This window comes from Aquila chrysaetos, chromosome 18 (assembly GCF_900496995.4).
Source record: "Aquila chrysaetos chrysaetos chromosome 18, bAquChr1.4, whole genome shotgun sequence".
Classification (NCBI taxonomy): Eukaryota; Metazoa; Chordata; class Aves; order Accipitriformes; family Accipitridae; genus Aquila; species Aquila chrysaetos.
This window is the reverse complement of record NC_044021.1, coordinates 12,629,264-12,648,391: the sequence shown is the minus strand read 5'-3', so window position 1 is coordinate 12,648,391 and position 19,128 is coordinate 12,629,264. Positions and strand designations below refer to the sequence as shown.

General features: G+C 44.6%; 1 protein-coding gene across 7 annotated transcripts in view; it reads left to right on the top strand.

Annotated features, from left to right (window-relative positions):
- Positions 1 to 18,513, top strand: part of RNF152 (ring finger protein 152) — a 46,360-nt gene extending 27,847 nt beyond the window's left edge. For 4 of the 7 annotated variants that reach the window (XM_030041894.2, XM_030041885.2, XM_030041891.2 and 1 more), the window contains one exon: positions 13,601 to 18,513. In XM_030041894.2, coding sequence (XP_029897754.1) covers positions 14,017 to 14,628 — 612 coding nt within the window. In that variant the 5' untranslated portion in view covers positions 13,601 to 14,016 and the 3' untranslated portion in view covers positions 14,629 to 18,513. Of the gene's footprint in view, positions 1 to 6,908; positions 6,930 to 10,834; positions 10,967 to 13,484; positions 13,505 to 13,600 lie in introns of those variants that run through there. The other 3 variants (XM_030041887.2, XM_030041888.2, XM_030041893.2) reach the window with 3 other exon arrangements.
- The last annotated feature ends 615 nt before the right edge of the window (positions 18,514 to 19,128 follow it).

Below are 19,128 nucleotides of genomic sequence, written 5' to 3'. Positions count from 1 at the left end.
CTCAGCACTTTGGGTGTGCTGGTGCCCTCCTCTTAGAAATGACTGTGCAAGGTGCATCTCACCTTGCTGATGTGTCCCATTCAGCACCAGGATAGTCTTATGGTGCTAAAAGCTGGGACTGGCAGCATTTGTCCCTGCTGTTAGGGAGCGGGAAAGTGGAGACGACCATCCTAAACCAAACCAAACCTCCTGAAGGGTGCTAAAGCAAGTTAGTGGGACAGCCAAGCAGAACTGGCTTTCTTGGTCCTGCAAGCCCTGGTGCTTAATGCTTTATGTTCTGGAGTGCCACCTGCTGGCACTTGCTCTCTTTGCTCTCTTTTCTAGAGGCAGCTGCTCTAGAAGATGAGAGCTCAGACCAAAGAGCATGGCTGTTAGTAATAATAATAGTACTAATTATTTGTATTGATCATTACATTATTTTTTAAATTGTCATAGCACTTAAGGGCCCTGTTTATTGGCAAAGACCTCACTCTGGCAGGTGTTCTGCAAACTCAGTGTGGAAGAAACTGGCAGAGGCTTCACTGAAAGAGTGGTTTAAAGAATAGAAAATGATTTTTCCAATTCATGCTGTTATTCAGAAAAATATGAAGTATTTTTTTCTTTATGTCTTGATTTAGTAAAATATTTTGATCATTTCTGTGGTTGGCAAAAAACGAAAAGCAGTAATCATTAAAGTGAAAGACACCTGACAGTGAAGTGACTGAAGCAAAAGTTAGGAAAACACTGACTCAACTCTAAAAAGTAACAATGATACCAGTAAACTAAATAATTCTGAAAACCTTTTGGCTGGAAAGCAAGGGATGTTGTAGTTTGTGGCACAATGCAAATCTGGGTCCAGAGCTGACATTTTTTTCATCCTAGTTGAGAACTTGTTTTGGCAGTAGAAAAGAGGTATTTTTTGAATCTGTTTTATAACATTGATTTTCTGTCTGTGGGCCAAATCCTCAATGGGCATAAGTCAGTGTGGTTCATTTGGCATTGGTTTGGTTGTGTGCATTGACGTTTTCAGTGTTCAGTGCACCACTATAAGGCACACATATAATACTATAACAAAAATGGAATAAAGACTTCAGCTGAGTGGAATCTGGTCGAATCTTGCATACATACATAAAGATGTGTGCATGCACACTGTGTCTTCTTAGATCATCTCTTCCAATGCAACACTTTCTAGAGTAGCAACACAGATTTTTGGCCTTTCCCCCTTACTTTTAGCAGTCCCTAAGGCATGTCTTTGGTTCCTAACTGCTATTCTGTGTGATGCTACATGGAATAGAATCATAGAATTGCTTAGGTTGGAGAACACCTTTAAGATCATCGAGTTCAACCGTAAAACTAACACTGTCGAGTTCACCACTAAACCATGTCCCTAAGTGCCATGTCTACAATGTCTTTTAAATACCTCCAGGGATGGTGACTCAACCACTTCCCTGGGCATCCTGTTCCAATGCTTGATAACCCTTTTGGTGAAGAAATTTTTCCTAATATCCAATCTAAACCTCCCCTGCTGCAAGTTGAGGCCATTTTCTCTCATCCTATCACCAGCCACTTGACAGGAGAGACCAGCACCCACCTCACTACAACCCCCTTTCAGGTAGTTGTAGAGAGCTATAAGGTCTCCCCTCAGCCTCCTTTTCTCCAGACTAAACAACCCCAGTTCCCTCAGCTGCTCCTCACAGAACTTGTGCTCTAGACCCTTCACCTGCTTCGTTGCCCTTCTTTGGACACGCTCCAGCACCTCAATGTCTGTCTTGTAGTGAGGGGCCCAAAACTGAACACAGTATTTGAGGTGAAATACATGTTGGAAGTAAGTGGTGAAGCTTATCTGATATAAGTCTTCAAAAGCAATTAATGATTTTGGGATGCACTCTTGAGACCATTGGGATGAGTGTGAGGTTTTTCAGAAAGCCCTGAATCACCTGCCCTTTCAAACTAAGATCCTTTAGATCCTTAGCAAGAAACACCTGTAAAAACCAGAAATGCTATCAACCACGTAGTCCTCTTCAGGCTTCGATCACATCTTGGAACGTGACTTGTCTGTTGAAAATGCCTCACGTTGTGATTTTTTTTTTTTTTTTTTAAGCCAACAACCAAAAAATGCTGAATAACAGTCTTTGAAAACATGCTGCTGTGAAACTGTTGCTGATAGTTGGAGTGTATTTATCTCATTTACTTTTGCTAGACTGGGAAAGAAAAAGAAATCATGTTGTATTCATAGACTTGAGCATTCCACATTCAGCAGTAGAGCCATTTAAGGGATACTTCCGGCTCACTCAGTGGCTGACCATGTCAGAAGAAAAATTACTCCAGAGTCAGTACAAAAAGCTTTGTTTGCCCTTTGTGTTACCTTTTTATAAATTTCTTCTTCTGAAAGAAAATAGTCAAACTGAAGTGAAAGTTGAAATGAGCTGACATTTTAATGGAAATTACCATTTTTGCCTAAGGAGAAAGTATTTGTTTAATTTGATCTGAAACTGCCAATGAATTTGTTCACCTCAAAACTACATTTCTTTAGTTAGCTCTACTCACATGCAGAAATCATGAGACTGGCTTGCAAGACAGAGACTAAAGTTTAGGGGTTCTACCTAACTGGGATTTGGGGCTTCTGAAGTTCATGTTTTCAGGCTTCTCTTCAGAAAAATGGGGCTATCAGCTTTCTTTTTACTGAGTACTCAATTGATTGTCCATAATCCTGTGAGCCTAGGACTCACTGTGGCCATATACTATCAGGATTGTGATTAAGTCTTGAGCATTAGGAATATGATGCTAGTTATCTTTTCTAAGTTTGTTCTGCTGTTACATTGCAAGGACTGCAGAGCTAGGCCTAAAATTAAGAGGTAAAGCAGTTTGCTTCATTTTGGTTGTTTTGCTCTAATGTAGCGTAACACAGTCCTTTCTGAGCATTTGCACTCCTTCATACAGCAAAAACGCTGTATGCTGTTAGTTAAGTGCTGCCAAATGGAGGGTATTTTCACACCAGGATGTTTCAAAACCAGCCAGACTTTGACTGGAGTAAGTATGATGGGTGATGTCTGGCCCAAACTTTGAAACTCACTGTAAAGTATGAAATACAACCTGACAAATCTTGGCAGGTCTGATAAACTTCTTGCAGCTACAGAAGGTGAGTGGCTCTAGGAATTGAATACCATCTCTGAAGGAAAGCAACTGTAGATTTCACATAATACGGGCCAGAACAGTTTATCTTCCTGTGCCTGAGCATTTCAGCAGCCAATTGCCAGTCCCCATCACAGCATGGCTGCCGGAGCAGAGAGGCTAGCAGCTCTGCAGCTTGGAGCTTAGTCTCCCAGAGCCGTAATTTATCTCAGCCCACTGGAGAAGGTTGTGGTGGTGCTAACCTGAGTTGCTAACCTGAGTTATGGTTGTCGCCCTCGAGAACACCGCATTGCTTAGCTGCAAGACTATTTTTGTCTGCAAATGGTGCTGGTTCATGTGAGGGAGAGAGTCGATGCAAATCCCCTCACTCTGTTCTAGGCTTCATCCTAGAAGTCCACCCTTGGGAGTCGTCTTGTTTCTCTCGTGGGCATGCCTGTGTCCATGGGCATGAAGGAGAGAGCTGAGAGCCTTTCGTGGTGTCAGTTTGTTGTCTCACCACTAGTCTGAAATTTTCCCTGGTGGTCCTGGGACTTTGAGTCATGATGTGGAGCTGGTTGGGTTAGTTGATGTGCAACCGACTGGTTGAGTTGCAGCTGTTTTGGGAAGGTTGTGTTGTTTCCTCAGGTTGCACGTTTTCAGGATGGCGCAGGGGGAGCGAAGGCATCTGTACTTGGAGACTACCTTGATCTGCCTGCGGCTGCTGACACCAGGTTCTGTATTGATTGTGTTGATGGATAGTGTGTTAAGTATGTAAATGTGCAACTGACCTCAAGAACATGTGTCATCCCATTAACTTCTGTGGCTAATGTCAGGCTATGCACTTCATAACTTGTATGAACTCTGCTTGTGGAATATTTATAGTCATGGGTAGAAATGTGTGGTTTGGAAAAGTATTGGAAGAAAATATTTATCCGGTATAGCCTGCTAAATCTCTTTTGGAGGATTTTACTGATGTAAAGACAGTGAGAGAAATCACAAAATAGGAAATCATAAATATGTATGCAGTTCAGGCTTGGTCTAACTCTGCTTGTGATCCATATTTGCAGTGAGAGTTGGACTGTTCCCAAGATTCAGGAAGTGTGGGTGGTATTAGTATTACTAGCTGCCAGAAGTGTTACAAGATGAATGATTAGTTTCCAATAAGAAAGAAGCTTTTTGATTGGTTCCAGTTCCTTTTGGTGTAGTCTGCAAACCAGAATGACCAGTGCCGTGACCTGGTGTGGCTGTAGCACTTATCAGAGACCAAAAATGCATGAAGATCACGATTTGTCTGCATTAGGAAATGACATAGCAGTTGACCTTGAGGAAGCATATTAGTTGGCTATCTTCCGCTCTTTTGTGAAGATAAGCTCTTGGAAGTGGTTCTATCTATGTTAGGACATCTGTTACACCTTTTCTTTTGATAAACAGGGGGCTTGACGCTCTTGTGCTGCCCACTTAGCAGATTTCAGGAGAAAGGTAAAAAGATGAAAAAAGCTCCCCCTGCCCCATCTAATCTCCTTCAAACCTTATTCTACTTCTTTACAGTCTATGAAAGAAAAGAATTTCCTTGTTGTTGTGTGGCTTCTAATAAAATATTTTCCAATTTCTTAATCCGATCTATTTCAATGTAAAAAGGATGTATTATTTTGATTCCCCTGGGTCTGTTGTGCTTTTTTTCCCATTTTCTGAAGCAAAACAAGAAACAACCCCTTCCCACATGCAAACAAAACAAACCCCAAACCATCCCAGCCCTTGAAAGCAGGCGTGTGAAGGTAGCTGTTCAGTGATGTGGGTCGCAGAATCACATCCTCGGGAAGCCGTGCTGGGTGAGTGCAGAGAGCGCAGGGCATGTTAAGCAGGCCGGGGTGTATAAGGTGGGAGTGCAGAGCAGAGTTGCAACAATTAAAACTCTCATTTGAAGGACTTCTGTTTCCTGAGGTAAGTGTGAAATTGAGTTTTCAGTTTTTGCATTGTATAGGCAGTGTATGAACGTGTGAGTATCGATTCCTTTCCTCCTCTGTTTGGGCCCATAGGCAGGTAGATTTTGACTTAGTTTTATGAAAACCCACTCAATGACCTCAAGAGAGCTGTAGCATTCTCTCCTGTAATTATAGACTGGTGTCTTAATACACTAATTCAAGCTGATTCCCACTCAATCACCTGCTGACCTGTATCAGTGAGAAACATCTGCATTTGAGCTTTATTTAAAATTACTTCCTTTTTTTGAATAGTGTATTTTGTAAGTCTAATGCCAAATCCTCAGGGGACGAAAGAAAGATCTTTTAATTAAGTTTCTCTTCAGGTATCAGGCAAATTCTATCAATGGCAGATGAAGCATAAAGCTCTAATGGGAGAGCAAAATTTGTCATTTAAGTGATCAGGTGCTTCATGCTTCTCTCTCAAAGCATTTTGAATGCCACAGAATTCTGTCATGTTGCCATAAATGAAAATCTCTTAGAAAGAAGATGTTGCATTGCATTTAAAAGCTGTTACTGAGAGCGACTTTAACACCCATAGCTACTCCTGTAAGGTTGTGGGATTTTGGCCTTGGTGACTTAACTTGTAACCTCACTTAAAGTTAGGGAAGCAACTTCTAAATCTGTCTGCCAGCGACCTAACCACCTGCTCCTTATGTCCTGGTGATAAATAACTACTGGTTCTGCTTTTATTCAGGGGTGAGGGGTAGTTTTCTTTTCACGCTACACCTCCTACTCCCATTCCTCTTGATGTCAGTTTGAATGGCAAATGGCTCTCTCACTTGGTAGTGGAAAAACCTGGCTTTCAATTCCTCCCACCCTGGGGTTTAGGAGTGAGTCAGGCATAATTAAGAGCAGCCAACAAAACTGAAGAAGTGCTAATGGCCCTGCAAGTGTTGTGCTCAGAGTGGGCTGTAAAAATGAGCACCATCCCTTGGGATGCTTTGAATGCTGGAGATATTGTTTATTTGCAAATTAGGGGGAACCTTTTAATATCCTGTGCTGGGAAATTTTCAGATTTGGGATGTCTTAGGACCACAATCAGGTCTGTCATCCTGTCAGTGCACCCCTCATGCAGGAAGAGAAACGCTAGAACTTAGGGACAGCAGAAGTGGTGAGGAGTACCTCCACACTCCTTCTAGCAGGGCAGAGCTGCACCTGAGGGACCCCTGCTCTGCCAGGCTGGAGGGAGCCTGGGAGATTTAGGGAACCGTAGCTCTGGGGCAGCTTGACAAGTGACCTTGTCAAAAACCTGCAGACGTGTCAGAGTTGGGCTGGTGAGGAGCAGGTCAGGCTCCCACCGCCTGGGCTCCAGGACCACCTTCATGGAGGACCGCCGAGGGGCTGGGTGGGCAGGAAAGCTGTCTGCTTTCTGTCTCTGCCTGTCTGAAATGGGCATGTTTCTGGGGAATATTTTGATTTCAGATAATGTTTCACACTGCAAAAGCACCTCGCGTGAAACTGTCTGATGAGTGTAGCTGTACTGTTTTGACTCAGCAGTAAGAAACTGTACCCGTCGTTTGCTGACCTGGCATGTTGCAGGTGATTAGTAGTGTTTGCTGTTGGAACAAAGTGCAGCTTATCCTGGTCATATTTGACCAAAATAAGGTCTTTGGAGCCAGGGAATGTGGACGTGTCAAAGTTTGCAGATAAAAGGAGGGAGCAGCACAGCTGGCGACATGAGTTGGAACAACGAGCAGCATGTGAGTCTCCCTCTGCTTTCTATAAACACTAAAGGTTGTTTTCATCTGATCTGGTTTTGCTCCGAAACCGTAAACTTCTACATTTAGTTACGTTCCTGTGGGTGACCTTTCTGCCTCTGTCTCCTGTTGCGAGGGCTGGCTGGTGACAATTTCTAAGGTAAATGCTGTGGGATGAGACCTTGCAACTAGGCGCCTTTTTCGTGATCCACCTCCGATTGCTCAGCTGCCAGAGAGGCAGGACAACTGCTGTCCTGTTTGATCTGCACTGTTGAGATCATCCCAAGCAGATTCTCCCTCCATCAGCATGGATCCCCTGGCGCTGGTTCATAGGATGTTGTAGACTCATATATCATGGTTTCATTCAGCTTAATTTTTTGTGGCTTTATGCATCTGGGAGTGTGTACACCTGATTCTCATCTTGGTAAGGGCTGGACTTAAGCTAAAGGAACAGTGCCAGCTTGCACTGGCTAAGGATTTGGCCAAATTAAAACACTTTTGTTCTGCAATATTTCTGTGCAATTGTGAATAACTAAATGGAAAGGATGATGGGTGTAGGCTGCTTGGCTTAGAGGAAGGTGCCTGGAAAATAGGTAATTCTGGACAGAAGAAAGGATTAATGTTGCCATCTTATTGTTAGCTTTATGTCCCTTAAAATGCCTGTAGTCTCTCAGTTGTAATCTACATGGTGGATGAACTGTGTCCATGGCGATACTTTAACTTCTGGATCACAGGCTCTCATGATTTTCATGGTCTGTGGAAAAGCTAGTACGTTCAATGAAAGCCACAAAAAATCTCAGGCATACCATGGAGATGCTGCCAGCTGGAAGAGATGGGGATAAACGGGTGGTTTTCTGAGCTTTGTTGATTCTCTGTTGCAAAAAAGAATCTGTCCAGAATCTGTCATCTCTGCTCAGTGGCTCATGAGGTGAAAAGTGGAGCTGTGATGAAGTTGTCCAGGAGCTTTGAGGCAATCCGGGCGGTGCTTGCATGACCTTGGACCAACTGCTTCATCTCTCAGCACTTCTTTTTTTAGATGATGAAAGGATATAATGATGATAATACTTCTCTCTTAACAAGGGTGTTGTGATGAATAAATTAATTAATCGTTGTGCTGTTCTCAGTTACTATGGTAATTAGTGCTACAGAACAGCCTAAAAATAAATAGGATCATTTAGTGAAGGATATTCAGGGGAATTCAGGTAGTACATCCTGGGCATTTGCAACAGCCCCAGTGTGTTTTGTCCAAACATGAATGTGTTGAAAACATACACAAATGCTGAATTGTGTAGCAGAAATGCTTCCAAATATTAAATATGTTCCTTCCTCCTCACTATGAGTTTGAAGTGACTCTAGCACACATTTCCATCCGTATCTGTGGGCAGATGATTCTTGCAATTAGTTCCCCTATTGAGAACAGCACTTCCCCCTCCCCCCATCTCTTTCCAGCCTGAGGGCACCTGAAATGAATGGATCTTTCTTCATCATAAATCATACATACTCAGTAATACTGTCAAAGAATTCTTAATATGTTTGGGGAGTTTACGTAATGAACCTTCCCTGAGAAAGGTGAAGTATCGTCAATGCACTGCCTTGCTGAAAGTCTGTTATTAACCTTGCCGTATAGCAAGTAGAGCATGCCTAAATATGTGCATAAGTCTGTGCAAAGTTTTTGAGGCTTTCTTTCAGTGATCAGCTAACTACATCAGCATGCCCCGAAGCCAGTCTTTAAAAATGTGATGTGATGTTTAATCTTCTGTGAATTGTATTAGATTCCACAGGCATCATTAAAGTATATTTTTGGGGCTTTCAAGTTAATATAATTTTGGGCCCTAATAAGTTAGGAAGTATGTGTGAAGATAGTTCCGAGTTCTCCAGTGGAGGCAGCACCCCCTCAAGGCCGTGGTTTCCATTGCTTACTATCACTGGGGCTGGCCTTATGTAGAAAAAATAGGCAAGGATTTGCTATTACTCTGTTCTCTGACTTGTTGTCCAACTCCGGTCATGGATGTTCAATGACTTTCTTTGCACTGGGTTCCAAAAATAGCTGTCTTTTCTGACCTGGCCAGTTGGGGACCACTTTATAATAGGGTTTGTGCAGAGATTTCTCTGCAGCAAACCTGTGCTTTCTTCTTTCTCTCACTGTCTGTAGCTGTGCTATACTAGCTGCAGCAACCTTCATCTGTTCACCTCCTGCAGCACCTCCCTACGGTGTGCTGGGAAGCTATGAATTGCAAGAGAGCAGCAAATGCCCCTTCTCCCTTCTTGGGGAGTAGGAAGCTCATGCCTTTGCACTCCTGACCTCCTGATCACCCAAAAAAAAGAGAGCTTGGGGCTCTGCTGTGGCCTCCGACAGGGTACTGGCAGAACAGATAGCGTGACTGACAAACAGCTGAAATACCTGTTTTATGCTCCAGACTTTTATTGTGCGAGTCATGCGATCATATCTGAAATCTTAAAAACTCTCGGATTGTGCAGAGAATAGCCCAAATCTGCAAGGAGGACCTTTGTGCCATGCTCTCGGCCACCCGGCTGTACTTTGATCTTCTGCTACAAGGGTCATCAGCGTTGCAGGTTCCTCCCTGGGTCTCTCTAACTGCTTGTGAATCTCATCTCGCCGGCTAGCGGCAGCCCTGTGGATGTTGGGCAGACCCACAGCAAGAAGAGCGTGTGGGGGAGGCAGAGAGGTCTCCTGATGCTTCTTTGCAAGGCCTGTCTCTTCTTGCTTCCTTTGCTCCTGCTGTACCTTTCTGACATTTTGAGTTTTGGAGCTTGTGGATTTTCATACCCAGTTAGTTTTTACTTGTGTTACTACTTAGATCTCAGCCCTGAAGAGCTTCTGGTTGCTGTCAGGTTTGTGCCAGGCAGAGTCACTACTCAAAGTTGCAGTTGCCTCTGTCTGTCTGTATGGTTTCACTGTCATAATCCCCAGCCCTCCCTTCCACATGTGTGCTCCTATCCACACATACAAATGCGCTGTCTCTCTTGCGGAAACCTACAGATATCCCTGACATTCTTTTCTGATCCACCCGCCGCTCCTGCCCGTTCTCCTGTCAACAGTCCCCTCGCCCCCCTTGGGTGTCCCTGAGTGATGAGAGCAAATAATGACAAAACAATGTTTTTGGCTGATGCTTGATATCAGCTGTGCCCTCACGTGCAATCTGGCTGCCTCTTGGTCTTTGTGCTCAAAGTGTTGGTCTTTGTGCTCGAAGTGCTGAGAAAAGTCCAATCTGAGTAAGCTTTGAGCAAGGTGTTCTCCTGTGGTGGCTCAGTACCCCCAACTGGTATGGGGGTGCATTGAGCACAAACTAGAGAGTTCAGTCCCCTGTCCAAGAGGAGGTCTGCCGCAGTGTTAAATCTTGGCATAGTTATTAAAGTGAAGTGGTAGAAGAGTACTGAGAGCGCTCCCGTGGCTTTTTCCTTCCTAACTCTGTACTACAAAATGAATCAAATGGATATTATGCAGTTTAATTCTGACTGTAGATGGTGGCTTGACTTTCTTTTATCCCCAAACCGAGCTGTGGCAGAGTGTAGGGTGGTTGTGGGGCTTTTAGTACGGTTGGAAATAAAGTTACATTGCACCCATGAAGCTACCCATGTCCAACCTTTGAACAAGGCAGTGTCAGCAAAGGCCAAGGGGGTTAGATGGCTGTGGCTACTCTTTAACTTGTCTTTAGACATATTCTGAAGGAATCGTACTGACCTCTCTGCTTGCCAGTTGTTACCACTGACGTGTCAAAATACACCTCTGATCATTATTTGAGACATTTTGGGAAAGTAAGAAATGTCATAATTCAGCATATATGCACAATGCAACCTTGTTACTCGAAATACTGTTTATAGTTGTTGTTTTGCGGGGAGGGGGGCAAGGAAAGGAAAAAAGTGTAACTTCAAGACACTGTGAATGTTTCCTTGATTCAGCACCAGGTCAAAATGGGGTTGTCACTATATTTACAGCTTCTGCAAATATATCCACGCATACCTGAACAACGTGTGTCATGTAGGTGGTAGGCCCTATCTTAACCTTTCAATTTGGCTCCATTCTTTTCTTTTTTCTTCCTATAGATTGCACTAATGCTTTAAAACTTTGACCTCCTGGAGAAGTGCTTCGCAGCATTACTTGGCATTCAAACCAGCCGAGGTCTTCTTGTTGGGATGGATTTTCTTCTTTTTCCTTAGGGCGCTGGTTGCCTAAAGGTGACTTTTGTTTTATTCTTCACTTCTGAATACCTCATCTCATTCTCTCCTAGCACTGATCTTCTACTGTAAGGATGTCACTGGGACAGGGGTGAGGGGCTTGACAGTGCATGAGCGTATGACTCCTGGACAAGGATAAGCGGTCAGAAAAATTATCTTGATCCCAATCACATTCATGTCAATAGAAACTGGTTTACCTTTAGCACTGTAAGTGGAGAGAGATGGTTGTAGGTGACAGCTAAATGAGGTCAGAGAACTTCACCAGTCAGTTCACTGACATCCAAAATGTGGAGGGCAAAACTTCTATGGAGAGATAGGGATTTACATCTACAGGAGTACTTCCACTCTGTTTTTAAACATAAGCCTTATGTTCTGAATTTCCTGGCATTGGGGCTTTTTCTCATAATAACACTGCAGTATTGTTATACCTGGCTTTTTTGGATAGATTTGCAGATACAGCAGATCAGAGTTGCGTCTTGTAATGTCTGAGCTCAAGTTTGGCTTGAGCAGTGTGTAACTGTGAAGATTTTGTATGGATACTTCTGTGCAAGATATAAAACTGTTGGGTTGCTTGTGGCTGAAAATTGGATCTTATGGCTTCAGTGATTCCTTCCTGAGTTCCTGTAACTAATTTCTAATCTGGCCTTTGTCTCTTAACGTTTTTCAGCTGGGAATTACCTAGCACTGTGGATAGCTCTCTTCCATTTTTGTCTCTCAGCTGCACGCTAGTCTTTTAACGACCCTTTCTGACAGTCTTCCTTTGTGCCTGCCTGCACCGTAGGGATGTGGAGATAGTAATGGGAAGGAGAGGATAAAGGAGATAAAACCTCTACTCATTTTCTTCCACTTCCCTCGGTGTGGCTTGCACATAGGTGGTGAATGCATAGCCCTTTCTGCGGTGGTGTTAGGCTCCCTCTGCACGTGGAGTATCAGTTAACGCCATGTGTAATACATGCCAGTGCAGAGCCGGCGCTGCACGGACCCGTGCTGGCTTCATGCTGGCTGGGGTCTCTCCCAGTGGTGGCCTCTGTGCCGCGTTCAGGCAAAGCATCCCGAAAGTGCCGTTCGGGCAGCTGGCACGCGCCGTTTCCCACTGCAGCCGTTGCGCACGTTTCACAAGCTGCTGCCTTCAAAACTGCAGCCCCTGCTGCCTCCTGAGTCAGGATTGTCACTGCCTGTTTGTTGAAGCGTGTTGTGAGCCAAAATCTACTGCTGTTACAAAATCAGCAGCCGGGCTGGTTCTGCCAATGTCGGTGATATCGGTCGTTAGCATCTGAAGAGATGACGTGTATTTCGTTTTCCCTATTCAAATATAGGTAACTGCCAGAAGCAGGATATGGGACAGTGTGGTCCAGAGGGCTGTCCTGCATTGCAAACCCCACATCTATGCCTGCTTTCTCTTTTTGAACTACGTTGTTTCTGTTCTACTGACGTCACCCATCGATTAGCATGTTGCAACCTAGTTGGTATGATCCGGAGAGAAGAGCAAGAAATAATTGTATGGAAAGGAAGAAGTCCTCTGACAGCTGTGGTCCTCAGGTGTTAACTCCATTTTGGGCATAACGTTGCAATAAGAGAAGATCAAAGGTCACCACGCAAATATTTTGGGTTTTCTTTATTGTATTCTCTGGATGCAAATTCAGGCTGATACTTCTTTAAATACAGCAAGGAAGGCAATGTAAAAGTTTGTAGAAATGTCACCCCTTCATATTTATCATGTGTTGGAGTGAGCAAAATCAAAGCTAAGCAACTCACTGTGAAAGTAAACACAGCTGCCTTTTTTTTTTGCATAGCTATAAGAAATAAGTGGGGAAATACAAAGAATCCCTTTATAATGAATAGTTTAGAACAAGGTTAGTAACAATTTGCCTTTAGTTCAGTGCATTAACAGATTGTTCTCTGGGGCATTCTGTGGTCCTGGGTCTAAACAGAGTCTTTTGTCTCGGGTGAAGTTTTCATCAGTGAGAAGGTTTATGTTTCAGAGGGCCATGTTCAACAAGCTGCTCATGTAACCAGGCAAACAGTTAATTTGACTGAAAACGGTGTCATTCCTTTTCGTTGTGTGCAAATGTGGGTGTTTCAGTGCAGTTACTTGGTTGCTCATTTGTGCACAAGGGTAAGTTCAGGAGCCTGTGGAAATGCATCCGTTTAAAAATATTTTTTCTTTCCCCCACCTTTCATGCAGACTTAGCGGTTGAGCCAAATAGCTAAAAATCCTCAAGGGTTTAAAGGATTAAATGAGAACAATTGCTAAGGTGCAGGAAGGGCTGAAAAGTCCTGAAAATATGACAGGAGGTAGATGCTGAAGGACCTGCTTAGTGAACTACAGCCTCCCCTGTTACGGGTATAAATATAACTGTGAGTGGTGGACCAGCGGGTTGGTAGGGATTTTATAGCTGGGGTTTAAAAAAAGAAAGGCAGGGGGGAGATGTAGTGATGGCTGACCTGAAGGTTTGCCTCTGGGCAGTTTGGTGAAGCCAGTGGGAAGATGCTTTCTTGTTAAGGGTCGCAAATTTGTTTCTCTCACCAGATGACAAAGTCAGCGCTGGTTTTCGTGCCCCCTTAGCTGGACTCTTTTGTTCCCAGTGCTTCCTGTACGTAACCTCTTCCTTCGCGTTCTTCTGTTTGTCTCAGGTACTGAAAGGTTCAGGCCGGAGGTTTTGCTGTGCTCTCCATAGCCGCCGCCCGGCGCTGCCCTGAGGAGAAGTGGTGGTGGGAAGGCGGGCGCTGCCCTGAGGAGAAGGAGAAGCGGTGGCGGGAAGGCGGGCGCTGCCCTGAGGAGAAGGAGAAGCGGTGGCGGGAAGGCGGGCGCTGCCCTGAGGAGAAGGAGAAGCGGTGGCGGGAAGGCGGGCGCTGCCCTGAGGAGAAGGAGAAGCGGTGGCGGGAAGGCGGGCGCTGCCCTGAGGAGAAGGAGAAGCGACGGGAAGGCGGGTGCTGCCCTGAGGAGAAGGAGAAGCAGTGGCAGGAAGGCGGGTGCTGCCCTGAGGAGAAGCGGGGCGCCGGGGTGAGTCTCGTCGCGAGGCCCGCCCTGCCTCCCTGCGCCCGCCGCCATGGAGACCCTGTCCCAGGACTCTCTGCTGGAGTGCCAGATTTGCTTCAACTACTACAGCCCCCGCCGGCGGCCCAAGCTGCTGGACTGCAAGCACACCTGCTGCTCCGTGTGCCTGCAGCAGATGAGGACCAGCCAGAAGGACCTGCGTTGCCCCTGGTGCCGCGGGATCACCAAGCTGCCGCCGGGGTACTCCGTGTCGCAGCTGCCCGATGACCCCGAGGTGATCGCCGTCATCGCAATCCCCCACACCTCGGAGCACACCCCCGTCTTCATCAAACTCCCCAGCAATGGGTGCTACATGCTGCCCTTGCCCCTCTCCAAGGAGAGGGCGCTACTGCCGGGAGACATTGGCTGCCGCCTCCTGCCCGGCGGCCAGCAGAAGTCCTTGGCGGTGGTGACGATCCCGGCGGAGCAGCAGCCGCTGCAGGGTGGCCTTCCCGCCGAGGGGGGAGCAGAGGAGCCGGACCGGAGAGGCGTTGTGAAAAGCTCCACCTGGTCGGGGGTTTGCACTGTGATCCTGGTGGCCTGCGTCCTGGTCTTTCTCCTGGGCATCGTCCTCCACAACATGTCATGCATTTCCAAGCGCTTCACGGTGATCTCCTGTGGCTGAGGCGGGAAGGGGGGTCTGCTCCCCCGGGGGTTGGGTTGGGTCGGTGGTGGTGGTGGTGGTGGTGGTGGTGGTGGTGGTGGTGATGGTGGTGGTGGTGGTGGTATCGAGCAAGACAATTCACCACAGCTTTGCCCAATGACTGCAGAATGCCGTGCACCGGGGCAGCGGTGCGCCGGCCTGGCTGCGGCCCCCGGCGGTGCAGCATCAGGCCTCTCAGCAGCGTGCGGAGAAAATCACGTCCCGTGTCTGGCAGCAACAGCACTGAGGAGGACTGCATGTCTCACCATAATCATTTATCAAAGGGACTGCAACTTACAGTGATTTTTTTTATCGTGTTACGAGATTAACGGCCTCTATGTAGCTGGTTATACTGTAAAGTATATGGTATGAGCTCTTCTGTAAACACAGTAGATTAAAATCAAAACTGCTCCATGTAGAATTAAAGGAGAATTGGCGCGCGACTCTGTATGAGGTGTTCAATACCAGTCCACACATGCGTTATTTTTTAGTGGGGGGAGGGAGGGAGACTTGTAAAACTAAGGAATCATTTAGCTGGTAAGGCATTTTATATGTTTTAAACTGCACATTAATTAAACCAAGTTAGGGAGTTGTACAATAGTTTTTAAAAGGAAATGTTTTACAAGCAATCATTTCATTCCGTGGTGCGTGTTTTTTGCCTCTCTGTTTTTCTCCATTTTTTTTCAACTACAGGGAAGTGGCACTTCCAGCATCTTTTATTTGAAGGAGCTTCCAAGCTGGGAAGCAAAGTGGGCTAGGAGGAATACCTAAAAATGCAGTCAAAATACTTCTGCCTAACTGGCTTCACACAAAGGATGGCTTTGAGTGGTAAACATTGGACATGCTGTTTTACTTCCAATCTGGCAGTAGGGCTTCCTGACAACCTGGCCTTCATAGCCATTAGTGAAGAAATGGGTCATGAGAAGTCCTAGGACTCCTCCTGCAAGGATGTCATAGCAAATTATTCTTCTTTTTCTTTTTCTAGAGGTTGGGTTTTCTTAATTGTTTTTAAAGAATTTAGACCTATTTTGCCTCCCTCTTTCCTAGGAGATGCAACTGTGCACCCATGGATGGTGTGACAGAGGAGTTGCTCTAAGGAAGCCTCACCATCCCAACTGAGACCAAGGACCCTTATATGCAATCATCTAGTAAGAGGCAGTGACATAGCTGGGAGGAGAACCCAGGCCAACCTAACCCTCTACTGGGTGGGCTACCCCTCCTAAACCACTGTGGCTGTCCTGGTGTCACAATGTCTGGGTGAGCATAACAGAGCATTTTCCCACATTTCAGTCTTATAAATGTTGGTGTTCATAAGGACAGATTTGAAAAAAAAAACCCAAAAAACACAGGAAGTGTCTCCCTCCACCTGTGAGTGTCATGAAACCCCAGCCATTTGCAGTTCACTTCTTGGAAAGAGCCAAATTCCTGAACCTTCACTGCAGTAGCGCCTTGCTCTAAGCAGTCCCACTAGCGCTAGTAGTACTGCTCATAAGTAAAATAGAGCTTAGTGTGAATTTGGGTGTTTGGCAAGTCTGAAAGCTGAAATTTGTGTGAGATTTAGGGATTGGATCAAGGGGCACGTGACAGACCTTTAATAAGATAGAAAAATCTGTTGATTTGCACTGCTTCTTTTTGCAAGTACAAAGCGTAACCTCCCTGAAGTGTGACCTCTTGTTGTCTACCTACTGCTCTTTCTAATAATTAATTAGAGATTGCTCAATGCCATATTATACCACCGGAGAACATAATTTTGACTATGCAGTGCCCAAGTTGGCCCTGTAGACTTCGGTGGTTTTCTGGTTGTCACAAAATCCAGATGCTGGTTCACAATAAACATTCGCAGCTAGGACTTCTGTCAGGAACATACCTCTAACTTCGTGCTGGATTTCTTCCCTTCCTTGTTCACAAACCACCATTTTCTTCCTTGATTCCTGTTAACTGAAGAATAGCATATATGGTGCTTAATTGTTATGGTGTGTGTTGGGTCATGTATGGAGAGGAACCATTGTGCTGATTTTTATCTACTGTCATATGTATGCATAGCACAGCAAAAAAAAAAAAAAAAATCCTCAGATAACACATTCAATGCCTTTTTTGTGCAAGGCCCCTGTGCAGTATGCCTTGAACCTGGCTTATGAGTATTGTAATTACACGGACACCTCTCCGCAGCATGTTTAATTTGGTTGCAGTAGGGAACAGCAGGTATTCCAAAATGTGTCTTGTGAATGTGCTAGTCTCTTGTTGCCAGTAGGTAGCCAGATTTCCACCGACATCCATGCTATGCTGCTTATTGTGTACAGGAAAGCCAGTTCACAAAAAAATCTTGCCTTTATAAGACTCTTGAGGAAGTGACCAGATACAGGACTCGACCCTCTACTGCCTTATCCCCTGTAGCAATTGCTGGGTGTACCTGGAGTGTATAGCACAGCTGGAAGATGCTCCGAGAACAGCGCTGATGCGTTTTGCACCAGCTTCTACATGTGTTTATCAGAGTTGTCAATGACTGCACAAAAACACAAGGCAGTCTAAGAGCAGGTCCTGGAGATACAGTGCTGACAACGATAACCTCCTTCCAGCCGTACCTGCCTGAGTGAAGCTCTTGAGGCCAAGGTTTCTCTGGCATTGCAAATAACGGCTGTCTTGAAAACCGCCCTCTTCATCCCTACATGGAGGAGGGTGCAGTATGAAAGAGAAATCAGAAATTAGGTTAAAATACCACACTGCATAACACATTATGCAACAGGCAGACCTGGAGTTTATCCGGTATTAATGACGTAAGTATTATATTAGCAGAATACCATCCTGTATTACGTAACACAGTACATTGTTTCATTAATATGAATTTTGTGTACTTTTCGTGCCTGCTCAAATGCATGTTTGACCTAATTTCTGATCCAGACATTTGCCTGCTCACAGCCTTGTGTAAAAGCAATAAGTAAAACCTCAAGATTTTTGCCTGCGTGTGCGCGCACGGTGTGTACGTTCATTCCTTTTTATAAATAGGAGTTCTGGAGATGTTTTTGTTCTGGCTTTAGACTGTGACTATCATTTTAAATTTGCAGCTGCCATATCATGTTGGATCACCTAGCTTTTTTGCTGACTTGTGTGGAAGTGAACTATATAGTTTGTTGTAATGTACAGTGTTAAAATGTTTCTCAAGTATGTCAATAGTCATACTGCTTTAAAAATGCAGTGCAGTCTGTCCCATTCCTTGGTCCAATACCTGGCATTAAAAAGTGATTCTGCTATATACACCTTTAACTTTTTTTTTTTTTTAAACTTTATTTTTTTTAAAAACAGCCTTGGCTTTGTAATTTTTCTTTATGGGGAAAGACATTTGGACTTGTGTCAAAATCTGGGCTCATTTTTGTTCTCTGAGGTCCAATAAGAAATCACTGCCCAGTTCCACCAAAAAAAAGAAGGAAGCTTACTGTGACACAGTACTGTTTGAGCAACCCAAATTTATGCTAAAACTTGTGGGTAATTACTCAAGCACCTGCATTTTTAGAGCAAATTAATCTGTATGAATGTGTATTTATTTGCTTGTTTAATGGGAAGGATGTGTGTGTTGGGGTCCAGCTTCATTTTTTTTCCTGGAGGGTCCCAACTTCCATTCTTGGCTTGTGCTTTCCTGGCAAACAGACTTTAGGGTTCACTCTGTGAAATTTTGTTTAGTGAATTTTAAAAATTCAAAATATGCAATTTTGGTATGCAGGATTTTTTTAGGAAATTGTGTTCAATGATTGTTCATGCTTAACCAAGATGTAAAGGAGCCTGGATGTTTTGTAAACATGGAGCAATCATGAGTCCAAAGTTTCATCTTTATTAATGAAGCTCAGTCTGAATAAAACATTAGCAGGAAAAGAATGATATCAAGTGAATTATGGTACCTCTGTTACTTTGCCATCAAATGAAGCGCATGGAAGGGAATTTGGCAGAATTGCTCTGTATTTTACAAGGGGGTGGCTGAAATGTGGCTCTCAGCTTTTTAAAGGCAAAGTGTTAAGTGTGGGTTGTGGTAAATAATAAAAAGGTTGTTCACGTTTTAATTACCTTGGAATACAGAATTATAGCGGATGACTACTGAGCTACACAACATTTGTTTTTTCTTTTTTCTGTTTTAATCATGTGACTTAAAAGTTATAAGTAAATATATTGTTTATGGAAGTGAGGGATTATTGGCCTTGACTTAAACATGTATTGTACAGACTGGCACGCTGCCTTCCCCTTCCCCTTGAGCCCTCCTTCCCAGTCCCATTTTTATTGCTGGAGCCCTGGGCGGCCAACCTTTCTAATACGGCAAATGCTTTTCTGGAATAGAGATGGCTGACATTGCACTGGTTTTGTTACATTCACAACAGGGCTAAACCAAACCCAAACAATTCATACATGATTTGAGCTCTTCTGTAGGTGTCCCAGTATCAAAGCCCCAGGCACCAGTCTACTGTGTAAACTGGTCCAAGCCTCTATATTCCCTGGATC